The 15,511-nt window shown below is 43.5% G+C and overlaps 1 protein-coding gene across 2 annotated transcripts in view; it reads right to left on the bottom strand.

Moving 5' to 3' along the window:
- The window catches only part of med13a (mediator complex subunit 13a), a 156,549-nt gene that overhangs the window by 1,623 nt on the left and 139,415 nt on the right, over positions 1-15,511 (bottom strand). For both annotated transcript variants that reach the window (XM_055657698.1, XM_055657699.1), the window contains exons 24-29: positions 14,013-14,236; positions 12,064-12,206; positions 8,687-8,845; positions 7,053-7,211; positions 5,198-5,325; positions 483-644 (exon numbers count right to left, since the gene is read on the bottom strand). In XM_055657698.1, the coding sequence (XP_055513673.1) occupies positions 483-644; positions 5,198-5,325; positions 7,053-7,211; positions 8,687-8,845; positions 12,064-12,206; positions 14,013-14,236 (975 nt within the window). The remainder of the gene's footprint in view (positions 1-482; positions 645-5,197; positions 5,326-7,052; positions 7,212-8,686; positions 8,846-12,063; positions 12,207-14,012; positions 14,237-15,511) is intronic.

The raw sequence follows: 15,511 nt of genomic DNA, 5'->3' as shown, positions 1-15,511 counted from the left end.
TGACTGCCAGCAACAGAAATGCTTACAGTAAAAGTAAAGTGGCCGCAACAACTGTCATAGATGTTGAGAGAGATAAACAGCAGCGACTGGGACTTTGGGGGGAAAAAACTGAACTCTTTTACGACACCATTCTGGCAATTCTCCAATACAAAAGCTGATTTTTTTTTTTACCAGGTTTAGTTCCAGTTTTTTAGAACAGTAAATATTAGTGTGTGAAAAACATTAAAAATCAACATTAATTATGTGCAGAACTTGTTACCAGAAGCGTGTGTTCCACCAGAGAAGCACATGCCTGGTAATCCAACATCCAGTGCTTAAATACACAATCAACCAGAGCCAGATTCTTCAAAATGTGTTGCTCAGTACAAACCAGTCTGAGCAATTAGCAAGGTGCAATAGTAATTTCCTACACAGGAATCTTAATAATTTTCAAACACTCTGCAGTATTCCTGAAAACACACACAAATAATGACCTGACGTACCTTGAGAAAAAGTGGACATTGGTTCTGTGCTTGAGGACAGGCTGACCAAAACCAATCGGGAAGTGGCCCAGCCTTAGCTGTCGAGACAAAATATCCTAGTGCCAGGGGCTGCTGCAAAATGGTTACCTCGTCATGAGATTCTTGACGATCCGTGCACTGTCCCTGAAACAGTTAAAACAAAAACTTAGTCATGATAATTCCAGCAGGTTAATTGTGGTAGCTGAGCACATCCACCCTACAAAGTTTGAAAGCCCTGCATTTCTGAACATCACTTAGAATAGTCCTTTCTTTCAATCTAACCTCTGGCAGGGAGAATATTGCATATGCAGTCTTTTCCCTTGAAAGACTAAATGGTTAGTTGCCCGAGAGAGAGGGGGTATTTTGGGCTATCCTTTTGAACCATTTTGGCCCCTGGTGCAGAGTTACTTCCTCAAGCTGTTAGTAAGAGAGGGTCTTGACCAAAGATCTTATAGCGAAGCAAGATGGATTACTCTCACGCAAACGTGAGGTACGCTCATGGGCGGATTCATGGGTGATTATAGGACACATTTTAGCAACCTGACTCCGCCATCTTGTTCCGCCATCTTGTTCCGCTTTCTTGCTCCCGCCTTCTTGCTTCCGGCCAAAGATTGGATCCGCAGCGGGGAGAAGGAGTGCGGGGCCCGGGGCAGCGGGGAGAGAGGAGTGCGGGGCAGCGGGGAGAGAGAGGGGCCCGGGGCAGCGGGGAGAGAGAGTGCGGGGCCCGGGGCAGCGAGGAGAGAGAGTGCGGGGCCCGGGGCAGCAGGGAGAGAGAGTGCGGGGCCCGGGGCAGCGGGGAGAGAGAGTGCGGGGCCCGGGGCAGCGGGGAGAGAGAGTGCGGGGCCGGGGCCCGGGGCAGTGGGGAGAGGGAGTGCGGGGCCCGGGGCAGCGGGGAGAGAGAGAGAGTGCGGGGCCCGGGGCAGCGGGGAGAGAGAGTGCGGGGCCCGGGGCAGTGGGGAGAGAGAGTGGGGAGAGAGAGTGCGGGGCCCGGGGCAGCGGGGAGAGGGCGAGCGGGGCCCGGGGCAGCGCGGGGAGAGAGAGTGCGGGGCCCAGGGCAGCGGGGAGAGAGAGTGCGGGGCCCGGGGCAAGGGAGTGCCCCAAGAGAATGTTTCTTATTTAATGTCCCTTGTCTAGTCTGAAATAAAGTTCATTATTGGATTAGAAGAAATATAATTATGTGTGTTATATACATTTATATAATTTTCATGTATGTGTGTTTATAAACATTTTATTCTTTAACAAGAATCAACAGAATTATGAACTAACAGAATTATGAATCTAACCCTATATCACGCACAAAAAGTCCCCCCCTGTCAATCACCCTGCGAGTCGGGTCGGTTCCGGTTACTACAAAATCAACTCAAACACTGTTTGTGAGCCATTTAAAAAGAAATGATTTAAAAAACATTAAAAAAGACAATTACCAGAATCAAATTTTATTCTTGACAAGAAGTTTGAACTGACAGATTTATGAATCTGACCCACACAAACTGTTGCCCCGCAACATTGATTACAGTGCGAGTCGGGTTGGGTTAGGTAGGCTCAGGTTGCTAAAATGGGCGTGGAAAAATGCCCATGATCCCCTCCATAGCGTACTACACGTCAGTCCATTGCATTTAGCAGGAGTAGCCTATCTTGCTTCGCTATAAGATCTTTGGTCTTGACTATTTGTGGAACAACAACCGTGAATGGAATACATTGGAAAGGAATGAATGTTGAAGAGATGAGGATTCTTCCATGTTCACTTGTCCTCCTAATTAAGAGGTCATAGTTTTCGGAGGTACGATGAAGTAACATAGAACAGTCAGGCACAGAACAGGCTCTTCGGCCTACAATGTCTATGGCAAACATGATGTTAAAGTAAAGAAATCCCTTCTGTCTACATGGAATCATATCCTTCCATTCCTTGCACGTCCATGTGGCTATCTAAGAGCCTCTTGTATGTCACTATCATATTAGCTTCCACCACCATCCCTAACAGCACGTTCCAAGCATCCACCACTCTCCGAGTGAAAAACGTACCTCGCACATCCCCTTTAAACTCTCCCACTCTCACCTAACAGCTATGCCTTTAATTAATGACATTTCCTCCCTGGGAATATAGGATCCAGTGTCTATCCTACCCATGCCTCTGATAATTGTGTGTGTTTCTAACAGGTTTCCCCTCTACCTCAGAAGGTCCAGACAAAACACTTTAATTATATCCAATCCTTCCTTAAACAGTGCCCTCCATAATGTTTGGGACAAAGACCCATCATTTATTTATTTGCCTCTGTACTCCACAATTTGAGATTTGCAATAGAAAAAAATACATGTGATTAAAGTGCACAGTCAGATTTTAATAAAGGCCATTTTTATACATTTCGGTTTCACTATGTAGAAATTACCTTCTGGGAGCTATCGACTTGGACCCCAAGATCCCTCGGTACATCAATGCTGGTAAAAGTCATTAACTGTCCACTTTCCCCCTACTCCCTCAAAGTACAACATTACACACTTGCCTAAATTAAATTCCATCTGTAACTTCTCCCCCCCCCATATCTTTAACTGATTTATATCCTGCTGCATCGTTTGACACTCCCACAATTTTGGTGTTCTCTGCATTTACATTTGCAACCCATCTACATTTAAAAACATCTAAAAACCCATCTAAAAACATTAGAAAATGAATGAAACAAATGCTTGTTAGATAACTAAAACATTTTTTTAAAGTTGGAAACATCCCATATAGCACATTTGAAGGAAACAACTTGCTGTGAAAAGCAAATGATACAAAAGAACTGGAGAGTTTTGAAGTGTTTACAATCTTTCTTAGAAATTACGATCAAACATAGGTAAATAAATGGGCATTTAATAAAAGATGCTTGGAAGGGATTTCAATTCTTGGCAGATACGCAACAGTTCTTTGTTAACATATTTTCAAAGATTTCCAGTTAACTTAAATTCCGCCCAGGGCAAATGAATCATGCTGGAGTTTGGCAGCTGTTACAATGCTCTGGTGGTGTGATAAATGTCAGGGCACATCACAGATACACAGAAAACAAAGACAGACTGGGTTCAGTGGGGGGACAGTTATGGAATTTGGGACAATTACTAGGAATCCCAAAGAAAATCTAGTGACATATTTATTGTCTGATATCCAGTTTATTAATACAAACTCATCCACGACAGGGCACGTTTTTTTTGTGATGTCTGCTAATTTGACCTTGTACCACTTCATTTAGTTCATTGTTTATTGTCACAAAATGTAGGTACAGTGAAAAGCTTTTGTTGCAAGTTATCCAGTCAGCAGAAAGACAGCAAAATGCCAGCAAAGTCCGATCAATGATAGTCTGCGGGTCACCAAAGAGGTAGATAGTAGTTCAGAGAGCAGTGCTGAACTACTATCTACCTCTTTGGTGATCCTCGGACTATCTTTGATTGAACTTTCCTGGCTTTACCTTGCACTAAACGTTGTTCCCTTATCATGTATCTATACACTATAAATGGCTCGATTGTAATAGTGTATTTTGTTTTTTTGTTTATTTAGTTATGTAAAAGAGTGTTTTTTTGTGTTTTTTTGGTGTTTTTATGTGGGGGAAGAGGGCACGGTGCGGGGGATACCGTCCTTCGGCCGCTTCCTGGTGAGGACGCGACTATTACTCGAGTCGCGTCCTCCCCCCCCCACAGCGGCCTACCTACCTGGATTGCCGCGGCCTTTCCTGCCGGGATCGACCGGAGCTCCAGCAGCGGCGGGACAGCGCTGGAACATCGCGGGGCTGGCGATGCCTTACCGGGGGTCGCCGTTTGGAGCCCGGAGTGCTGGACCTGCTGTACTGACATCCTGGAGCTGCGGTTTGCAGAGCTCCCAACGCGGGCGGCGCTGACTAATCAACGCGGGGTCCTGCGACTCTGCCCGGCTCGACCTGCGGACTCGGGAGCTGCAGACTCCGGCAGCGGGAGACGGCTGATCAGAAGGTCCGGGCCGCTGAGGAGGAGGCTGCTCACCGTCGGGGTTCGGCGTCGGCGTTCCACCAGCCCGGCGTGAGGGCCTGAACATCGGGCCACCCGGGGCGGCGACTGCGGGTGCTTGGAAGGCCCCGTCCACGGATGAACACGGAGGGGAGGCTGGCTGGACTATGGTGCCGTCCTCACCTGGGTGCCATTTATGTTATGTTGTGTCGTGGACTTCTGTATTTGTGCTTTTTTTAAATTTTAATTCAATTTCAATTTTATTTTTAATATGTTTTATTATTTATTTATTATTTATTTTTTATAATTTCTTTGTGATTTTTTTTAATGATACTGCCTGTAAGGAAAATTCATTTCGTTGTCTCAAATTGAGACAATGACAATAAATTGAATACAATACAATACAAAGTATTGTCTTTCTGTTGACTGGATAGCATGCAACAAAAGCTTTTCACTGTACCTCGGTATATGTGACAATAGACAATAAATTAAACTAAGTGGCACAAGGTCAAATAAGCAGACTTAGCATTGAGGCAAGGAAATTACTTCACAAAAAAGTGGAATCAAAAATCAATAAGTGGAAAGCGTTTCCCTCCAAAGTAGAAACTTTGAGTTATTAATAAATACTTATTATTGAGGAATCATGGTGAATGTAGCAAATAGCTCTACTGTGACTTGGGAGGAGATTTACTGAAGTATCATTTGGAATTTATGTTTAATGCAGAGGTAGATACCACATGGTTTACCTTGCTTGTATCGCCGCCGTGTGGATAATGCGAACCTGGTGAATGTGCCGGTGGTGTGGGTGGAGATGCTGGCAAGTTAATTATTAGATCATCTTCTGCTTCCAGTAATTCAAAGATCCCGAATTCCTCTGCAAATTCAAATAAATTATAAGAATAGTGGAGCATATTTTTTTTTTAAATGAACACATTTTTCCCCATCTTCCAACATGGCAATCAACACTAAATTAGACTAGTTCAGTTGGCAGAAATTTGACATGACTACATTTTTTCCCATGCGGTCCCAACTAATAACGACTGAAGTCAGAAAAAACAGACCCCACAAACAAGCGTGGGATAAATATATTCCACCACAGCATATCATGGCTGAACAGGACATAGTAACACAAATGAACAAACAAAAATTGTTACCAGGGCAATCTCCAAGATACCCCAATCATCAGAATATGTTTGCATCATGGCCGGGTTCGGTAATTCCAATCCACAAGAGGCTGCAGAGTGTGATCGACTCAGCCCACTGCATCAATCACCATTGAAAACATCTACATGAGGGCAGCACCTATCAACAAGGATCTCCACCATTCTGGCAATGCCCTCTTTTCGCTGCTATTATCAGGCAAGAGGTATGGAAGCTTGAAGTCCCACGCCACAAGGTTCAGGAACAGCTGCTTTCCTACAACCATCAGGGCCAGAAACCAACTTGTACAACCCTAACCCTACCTCTTGCACCAACATGGACTTTTTTTTAACTGTGCTTTGCATTAATGTCTTGTTTTTTGCAGGCAACAAGTACAGAAAGAGAAACAGCTAATGTATTGTACTGTATTGTATTGTATTGTAGTTCTGTTGAACGGTCTTCGATTTGAAACGTTATCCATTTCCCTTTTCACAGGATGCTGCATGACTTACTGAATTTTTCCTGCATTTCCTGTTTTTCTCTAGTAATGCATTTTAGTAACCATTCAAAGAATGAGTTAGCAAATAATCAACCATGTAGGCAGCTTGGTTATTAAAAAATAGGGACTGAATTTTTCCATCCTTAGACCACATCAAACTTCAATCCCAAATTCTGTTTCATCCCTTTTATCCTTTTGCTTTTAATAGTTCGGATAGAGCCTTTCCCTCTGATGAAACCTACTGGATATTTTCACTGTTGTGCCAATTATTGATTCCAGTGAAACTATTATTCTTCAATTATACACACCAGGAAAAAAATGTATCCCAGTATTCATACACGCATTTCCAGCAGGAGGAGAAAATCAAGTTGATTTTCAAGGGCATCTGGTTTAGTTATTGTCACGTGTGCCCAGGTACAGTGAAAGGTTTTTCGTTGCATGCTAACCAAGGGCAATAAACCAAGCAAGACTTCCTTACCTTGTGTAGCATTTCAAGAGAGAGTTAGATTTAGTTCTTAGGGCTAAAGGAATCAAGGGATATGGGGAAAAAGCAGGAACGTGGTACTGATTTTAGATGATCAGCCATGATCATATTGAATGGTGGTGCTGGCTCAAAGGGCCGAATGGCACATACTCCTGCACCTATTTTTCTGTCTATGTTTCTACAGTTATCCTCCCCAAGATATGCTAACAAGGATCATACTATGAATCCAGGGACTTCCTGTTTTTGTTCAGCTCAGCTGCTAATTAGGTAAATGAAGCAGAGAACATTAAAAAATTACAAACCAGCTCTAATTCATTTTCATTTTGTAAATGGCAACGGATTCACCAACTATGTTACCGTCCAATGGAGAAGTCACCAAACATTCCATAAACAAACAAAACCAAATCAAGAATGAGAAATAATTTGCCAATTAAAACAATGAAAAACTTGCAAATAAGAGAAAACAGACAGCACTAACCAACATTTATTTCGTAGTTCCCAGTTTGCACCTGCACCATTGCCGAGGTTGGAAACACCAGAATGTGTGTGCATGATGTATCCTGTGGTGTGCTCAGCTGTGAAGTCTGCATGTTGAGAGATGTACCACGGCCAAACACTGATCCCACGGACACAGAGTCTGCACCAACAGAAAACAGTCTTAAACCAACATTTGAAGATGAAAACTTTCTGTTAAGTCTTCGACAATTCATCACAAAGTAACAGTATTGCCAGTGGCTTCAGGATAAGGACCTTTCGTTCACAATAACATGCTTTTTAATGGAATTAAATGGCTCACGATTCACAGCAGCACTCTAAAATGTAAAATGTGTTTTGTAATTAGCCTGCAACATATTCATCTCGTGAATACTTGAACCCCTGGTTTCAATTATTCAGACTAGAAAAGCTTAAGAACCAATAAATGATGCACCCATCTCAATGTACCACATATAACTTTGAAGATTCTGTTATGCTATTTGAAGGAGTAGAAAACTCTCCTTACATCCTGGCCAACATTCACCCATAGACATCAAACACGTCATCACGCAAGTTACTCCTGCTTCCCAGATAATCATAAATGCAGCTTCCATTAACAGCCAACAGCTGTTCAACAGTTAATTTGGAAACAATATCATCAAGATGTTTTGACAACAAATTTTGTTCTATAATACTAGTTATTTATTTAACATTTCCATTTATAATATATAATAATTTAGACCAGACATGCATTTTCTCACCCAGTATTACAGAGGGTAGTGGCATGGACCTTCTTTTACCCTGTCAAAGCTTGCTAGTGCTTGCACGTATGTAAATGCATTTACTTAAAAATGCTACAGAATTTTACCCAACTATATCAATAGATTATTTGCATGCACTGTCAATCCAGTCATATTCTTCAACTTTTTGCAATATGATAGGATCTAAAAGTGTTGAGGTGGATCCTCAACTAAAAACTAAAGTGCTTTGTTACGTTAATGGGCCTGTCCCACTTACTAAACTTTTTCAACATGTTGAAAATCCAGTGACGACCAGAACAAGGTACGACTCTTTGGGTGACTACTCACGACCATACGACATGTCGCCGGGATGTCGCCTGTATGGTTGTGGGTAGTCTCCTCAGTCGCCCAAAAAATCATAGCGTCTTTCTGGTCGCCTGCAACGACCTATGACGGGTGCTGGCAGTCGCCGAAAAATGTTGTGTAAGTGGGACAGGCACATAAGGGGTGATGCGGTCAACCAGCAGACCACTCATTCTTGCCATAACTCAAATTATCGTCAGCAGCAAGAATTTTTGTTGAAAGGAATCATTGCCATTAACTCCTTCAAATAAGACAATTGTCTGAAAAACTGCAACTTCAAGCTACATTTTAGTCATATTATTTAAAAGATGTATTAGCTTTAATCTGTCAAGGGGAAAGTTTCACCATCTACAAACATTGTTATTATCTTATACTCTCTAAAGAGATAGCATCAAAGACTACCTCCAATCTGAAAATAATATCTACTGTCAGCAGCTTAATCAAAATCATACCCGTGTAAAATTACATCAGCATGCAACCAATCTAAAATAAATCATTAATTTATATATCAATACATTCTCTGAACAATTCTTACCAGGCATGATCACAAATGATCCCTGTGGTTCCATTGCAACCAAGCAAGCACTAAGTATGCTTGGAGAATCAGCTGCAGAAATACCACACATCCTGCATGTCTCCTTTAGATGCCGGCTGAGGGACTGCAAAGTGCGACGACCGAGTAAGCAACTCCAGTCTGCAGGAAATGAAGACCAGCATGAATTGGCAAGATGGAACTTGGAAACACAAATATGCACAGGAGATCAAGAAATATTTCTACTAAGGCTCTCACCATCATTTTGTACATACATTAATTCCACAGGATTGCATAAAAACTGGATGTTACCGTATTTCCCGGCAATGAAGATGCACCTGCATCGAAGACGCACCCCCATTTTGAGTTGCTAAATTTTGATAAAAGGCTGACGGGACAGAGAATTTCTCACGCTCAAAAATAATAATAATAAGGAGTTATAAAAGAGTAATAAAAATACTAGTTCAAGAGACCAATTAGAGGGAGAGTTCCTTTCACAGCTTGTGGGGAGTCTGGCCCGGGTCAGCACAGGCAGGAGCGTTAAGAAGGAGGGGGTCGGGACCCAGAGACCCGGGTTTGATCCTAATCTCAGATGCTGTCTGTGTGGAGTTGGCACATTCTCCCTGCGACTGGGTGGGTTTCCTCCCACATCCAAAACATGTGTGGGCTCATAGGTTAATTAGCCTTTGTAAAATTGCCCCCAACGTGCAGGGAGTGGATGAGAAAGTAGGATAACAGAGAACTGCTGTGAAAGGGTGATTGACGGTCTCTGGGGACTCTGTGGGCCAAAGAGCCCATTTCAAAGCTGTACCGTTAAACTAAAGCATTTGATCAGCATCCTGTTCATTATGGAAAAGCATTATTTGCGTTATGTTTATGCCCTCATGAGCAGCTCAATTGAATGGCATGTCTAATTTAAGTAAATTCAGATCTCTTAAAAATGGTGCAAGTTTCGAAATGCTCATAAAGCTATAAGACAACTAATCAAAATTTCCTCCCCTGATTCATGAATCAACATCCACGAAGACAAACAGTTAAAAATGTATTTTACATATATATATATATATATATTATTTATTTTTCTATTCGGATCAACAATAAATGTTACAATAGCATTAGCAAATTAGTATTTTAAAACGGTACAAACCTAAAAAAACTAGGTAAAAAACTAAAAAATGAGCAGTTCAACAGCAACAACAAAACATGGCATTGATCACAGGTTGCATGTTATGTTTTTACAAATGTAAACCCTCAAAAGCAAGTGCTGCAGCCTCAAATGTCAAAGTATCTTCCAATTTGTATGGCTCCCTCACAGACAATTGAACTCTGCCTGACCCAAATTCCCTACATGGTCAGAAAAAAAGCTACATCACATGATTTCAAGCTTAATCTTATAAAAGAGCACATCATCCGAATCAGTGAAAATATATGCAAGAAGGAACTGCAGATGCTGGTTTAAACCAAAGATGCACACAAAAAGTTGGAGTAGTTCAGCGGGAGAGTTCAGGAATAGGGCCAGTGTACGCCTGGAACAGGGATTGTTCAACGTATCCTGAAAAGAGGCAGGCACAGCTGGGACCCATGCGGGTGTTCTTAGCTATGCCTTGGACTTGGAGGAAGTGGGAGGAGTCAATGAAGAAGTTGGTGAGGGTGAAGACCAGCTGTGCTCGGCGGAGTAGAGTGTTAGTAGAGGGAAATTGGATGGTTCTGCGGTCGAGGAAGAAACGGAGAGCTTTAAGGCCTTCCTGGTGGGGGATGTAGAGTGACTGAAGTCCATAGTAAAGATGAGGGAGTGGGGGCTCGGAAAGCGGAAGTCATTAAAGAGACGAAGGGAATGCGAGGTATCTTGGACATAACTCGGGAGAGGTTGAACCGGGGGGGGGATAGAATGAAGTTGAGGTACGTGGAAATCATTTTTGTGGGACAGCAGCAGGCAGAAACAATGGGTCTGCCAGGGCAGTTGTGTTTGTGGATTTTGGGGAGACGGTAAAACCGGGCTGTGGGGGGCTGGGAAACGATAAGGTTGGAGGCTGAGGAAGGCAGAGAGCTAGAAGTGATGAAATCAGAAATTGTTTGTGTGATTAAGGCCTGGTGCTCGTCTGTGGGATCATGGTCCAAGGATTGGTAGGAAGAGGTGTCGCCTGGCCTCAGCAGAGAGGTCAGCGCATCAGGTCACCACAGCACCTCCCATGTTGGCGGGTTTGATTATAATTTTAGGTTTTCTGCTGCAGAGTGAGCGAAGGACTGTACATTCAGAGGGGGTGAGTTTAGAGCAGGTGAGGGGACTGGAAAAGTTGAGACGGTTGATATCACACCGGCAGTTAGAAATAAAGAGGTCTAGCTTAGAACTCTATCTCCGTTACATTGGTGACTGCATCAGTGCTACCTCCTACACCCATGCAGAACATATGGACTTCATCAACTTCACCATCAATTTTCATCCTGCATTCTAATTTACCTGGAATATCTCCAACACCTTCCTCCCCTCCCCAGGTACCTTCCCCTGCAACCCCTGAAGATGCACACCTGTCGCTATTCCTCCTCCCTTGACTCTGTCCAGGGACCCCGACAGTCCTTTCAGGTTAGGCAGAGGTTCACTTGTACCTCCTCCAACCTCATCTAATGTATCCGTTGTTCAAGATGTGGACTCTTATACATCGGCGAGACCAAACGCAGAGTGGCCGATCGTTTCGCTGAACACCTTCGTTCAGCCCACGTTAACCAACCTGATCTCCCGGTTGCTGGACACTTCCCATTCCTACGCCTTCCCATTCCTACACAGACCTTTCTGTCCTCAGGCTCCACCATTGTCAGAGTGAGGCTAAACGCAAATTGGAGGAACATCATCTCATATTTCGCTGGGGCAGTTTACGGCCCAGTGGTATATTGAATTCCCTCACTTCAGGTAGCCCCGGCATTCCCTTTCTCTTACTCCCTCCCCCACACAAGTTGCACTAGCGTCTCATTTTCACCCTACAAACAACTTACAATGGCCTGTTTACTTTATCATCATTACTTTTTTGCATATTTCATTCATTGTTCTTTATCTCTCCATATCACTGTTTTTATCTCTCGTTTCCCTTATCTCCTAACCAGACTGAAGGGTCTCGACCCGAAGCATTACCCATTCCTTCTCTCCAGTGATGCTGCCTATCCTGCTGAGTTACTCCAGCTTTTTGTGTCTATCTTAGTGAAAATATATGGTTATTTCATGTGTGTACATATAATGAGAATGGTCCCACATTAGCCAAGATCAACATCTGGAACAAATAATTCAAGAATGAGAACCTTTTGTCAATACAAAAAAACAAGAAAATTGCTAAATAAAAGCACAATATTCCTGCTTGCAAAAGAATGGAGATTTACTGTAATTTATTTACCTTTCAACTCTCCATGTCCTATTCTCCCAAGGCGTCCAATGACAACCCTCCAAGGCAGTGATGTCATTTGCATAATACCCAAACACCAGTCCCAGAGCTTTTGCAAACCCATTCTCCTGGGCGAGCCTTTCCGCCTGCGAGCCCTGTCAGATAAAACAAATCACTACTTTAACCGAGTTAAAACCGATCAAAACCCTCTCTCTTGAAAATGTAAGGACATTAATAAAGATCACAATCATGCTATCAAATTGAGCACTGCACAAATATCCTCAACACAATTCAGACACAAGAGAGACTGCAGATGTTGGCATCTGGAGCAAAAGGCAAGCCACTGGAGGAACTTAGCATGTCAAGCGACATCTGTGGATTTGTCAGATCAGTAGCTTGCACCAGGACTGAGATTACAAATAGCCACTATAAAGATGTGAGAGTGAGGGTCAAGGGCTGCACTAGGTGAGAAGGAAGATAATGGGCAGGTGGAAAAAGGATGAAGTCTGGAGACAGTAAGTGGCTGGTGAATGATAGGTAGAGAGAGATAAAGAGTGGAAAAAGGGGGGGTGGAGCCGGGTGGTGGGAGCCAAGAAGGTGATAAGTGGAAACACAGTGAGGCTGGAAACTAATGAATTAGGAAGGCGATAATTGGAACCAGCAAGCTAGAGGTGGTGGTCAGATGGAACCCGTTTGGGAGATGTGGGATGGAGGGGGTGTTTAGGAAAACCAGAAGGTATGCACGGGTGGTAAGCAGATGGTACTAGGAATTAGGTAGGGGAGGGAAATTTAAACTGGGTGACAGGGGTGGAGCCTGCAGGGGGTACCTGAAAGAGAAAGGAGCACAGGAGTGTAGATGAAATTAGTTTAACTTGGCATCATGATCGGCAAGGACATTGTGGGCCTTATGACCTGCTCCTGTGCTACACTGTTCAATGTTCTAAATTTAAATGATCATACCATTGAGTTGCTGATGTAGTTTGTGTCTGGCCTCACCTTGGCAGTGGAGAAGGCAGAGGACTGACAGATCAATGTGGGAATGGGAAGGGGAGATGCAATGGCATGCAACAAGGAGGAAGGGATGGCCGTTGCAGACAAGATGCAAGTGTACTGCAAAATGATAGGCTAGCCATGCTTGGTCTCGCCAATGTACAGGAGGCTACACCCTGAATACAAGCAGGTGAGTGGTTGAATTATATAAAACAGCTTCACTTCTTGCAGGGAGTTAGTTGACCCAGGACAATTGGCCTGCATTGGGAAAAGCATCCAGCGACTTATGCCACTCAAGATCAAATAGCCTTATTATTTACCTATCAGGCTAAAAATCAGACTTCTTGAACAAGATTTGTTTAACTTTGAATAATGTCCATGAATAGTATTCATGAAAGTAGTTCTTAGGTAGCTCAAGAAATTTCATCGCATTTAATTTGAGACGGATTACATCTATAAATTACAATAAAAATAAGAGCCAAAGCAGAATTTTACAGCACTAAATTGAGTCAGACATGTAGTCACAAAAACAGAACTCTAGGAATGAAAGACCTTGAGGCACTACCACATATGTTTTGCTCATAGAATGTCTTAAAAAGTGACAAATTCTTCTATTTCCATCTCAAATCACATATAATACATGTTTTCATAGTGAGTATTCAAATAAACTGTTACCAGCAAGATCAACAAGTCTGCTGCACGATATCCAAGGCTGAGGAACTGACAATGTTAAGCAAGACCATAGAGCTTTTTAATAGGAATCATTGAGCAATAGTTTACATGTCGTTTTACATCAGTTTATCTGATACTTGGTGATAGTGTCTGGTGTTTGATTCCTTTTGATATTTGAACATCTTTAGCCTATTACTAGCCTTGCTGCATGGACATTGAATGGAAAGTACTGCCACTAGACTGGCTTTTGTCTATACGGGGTGCATCAGTGCATAGTTTGATATTTTTAGTCTACAAACCTGTTTGGTACATCGATATTAATGACGCAGGTTTCCAACAGTTCTCCGTAGAGATCTGTACACGTTCCAAGCAGCCATCGCTGGTCATGTGACAAGCAATAACCAACAAAAAGAACATTGTACTTCTGGCTTGCTTCTCCAAATGTCTCCCCCAGCTCAGTCTGCTTATCCTTCACAGGAGCCAAAATAAATGGTGGATTATAAATACGTAAATACTCCGGCCTCTGTAGGAAAAAAAAAGATTCAGAATTAGTCTGCGCTTTAAATACTTCAAAACTGTAAATAGCTTAGTGATTAGTGATAGATCTTATTGTGCCACAAATACAAAGCTGAGGTCAATCCCAATCTCGAGTGTAACACTTGCTTGAGCTATCCCTATTCTTAACAATAGATGGTAATAATGTTGGCAATTTTGTTTTCAATTATCTGGTGCAAGAGTGAGTGTCCTAAATTGCAGACTTGATTTTTAAAATCTCAAAATTTGGTAACATTGCTAATCAGTGCCAATGCCAAGAGGCACCAATATTCTTCATCATTGCTTTTGTGGCAGAAATGTTATGTGGTAACAGTTAAATTGCGGTTGGCGGCGCGACTCACCCGTTGCAGCGGCCCCTACAGCCCGTCTGTCTTTTTTTTTTGTCTAGTTAAATGTAGTGTTGGTGTTTTTTTAATACTGGTTTTAAAAGTGTATATGTGGGGGCAGGGGGAGGGGGAAACTGTTTAAAATCTCTTCCCTGTCCGGGAGACCCGACCTTTTCCCTGTCGGGTCTCCGTTGTCGTTGGGGCCTAGCACCATGGAGCGGCCTCCAACCTGAACGACCCGGGGGCTCGGGAGACTGCGGAGCTGCGGACTACTCACCATCGTGGGGCTGGCCGGCCTCGGAGCGTGGGGAGCGGTGGTGACTCGCTGCTGCGACTCGACTCCTGGGGCTCGGAGGCTCCAGCAACGCAGCCGCAGGTCCGGTGGACTGGGACATCGGGAGCTCGCGGGTCTGGGGGGAGAGACCGCTTCCCAGAGCTCCCGCAACGCGACTTCTCCAGCCCGTGTCGCGGGGTTGGAAAGACCCGGAGTGGGGACGTACATCGCCCAGCACGGCTTCATGGCCGTGGGACATTCCAGCGCCCGCCGGGGGCTCCAACTTTGTGACTTTTAGACCGGGAGCGGGGCCGTAAATCGCCCGGCACGGCCTAAAATGGCCGTGGGACTTATCATCGCCCGCCTGGGGATTGGACATCGGGAGAGAAATGGAGAACAGGGGAGAGAAAATACTTTGCCTTCCATCACAGTGGGTTCACTGTGATGGATGTTTGTGTGAATTAAATTGTGTGTATGTCTGTAGGAAATTGTCTTTGTTTGTATGGCTGTGGAAACGGAATTTCGTTTGAGACTCACTGAGGCTCAAATGACAATAAATGGTATTGCATTGTATTGTATTGTAGTTAATACAACCCAGAAAGACTAAAAATAAAGTCAGTCATAAATGCAGTAAGTTGAGTTG

The sequence above is a fragment of the Leucoraja erinacea genome, chromosome 28 (assembly GCF_028641065.1).
Source record: "Leucoraja erinacea ecotype New England chromosome 28, Leri_hhj_1, whole genome shotgun sequence".
Taxonomy (NCBI): domain Eukaryota; kingdom Metazoa; phylum Chordata; class Chondrichthyes; order Rajiformes; family Rajidae; genus Leucoraja; species Leucoraja erinaceus.
Note: the sequence above shows the minus strand (reverse complement) of the source record. Positions and strands in the feature narration are given on the sequence as shown.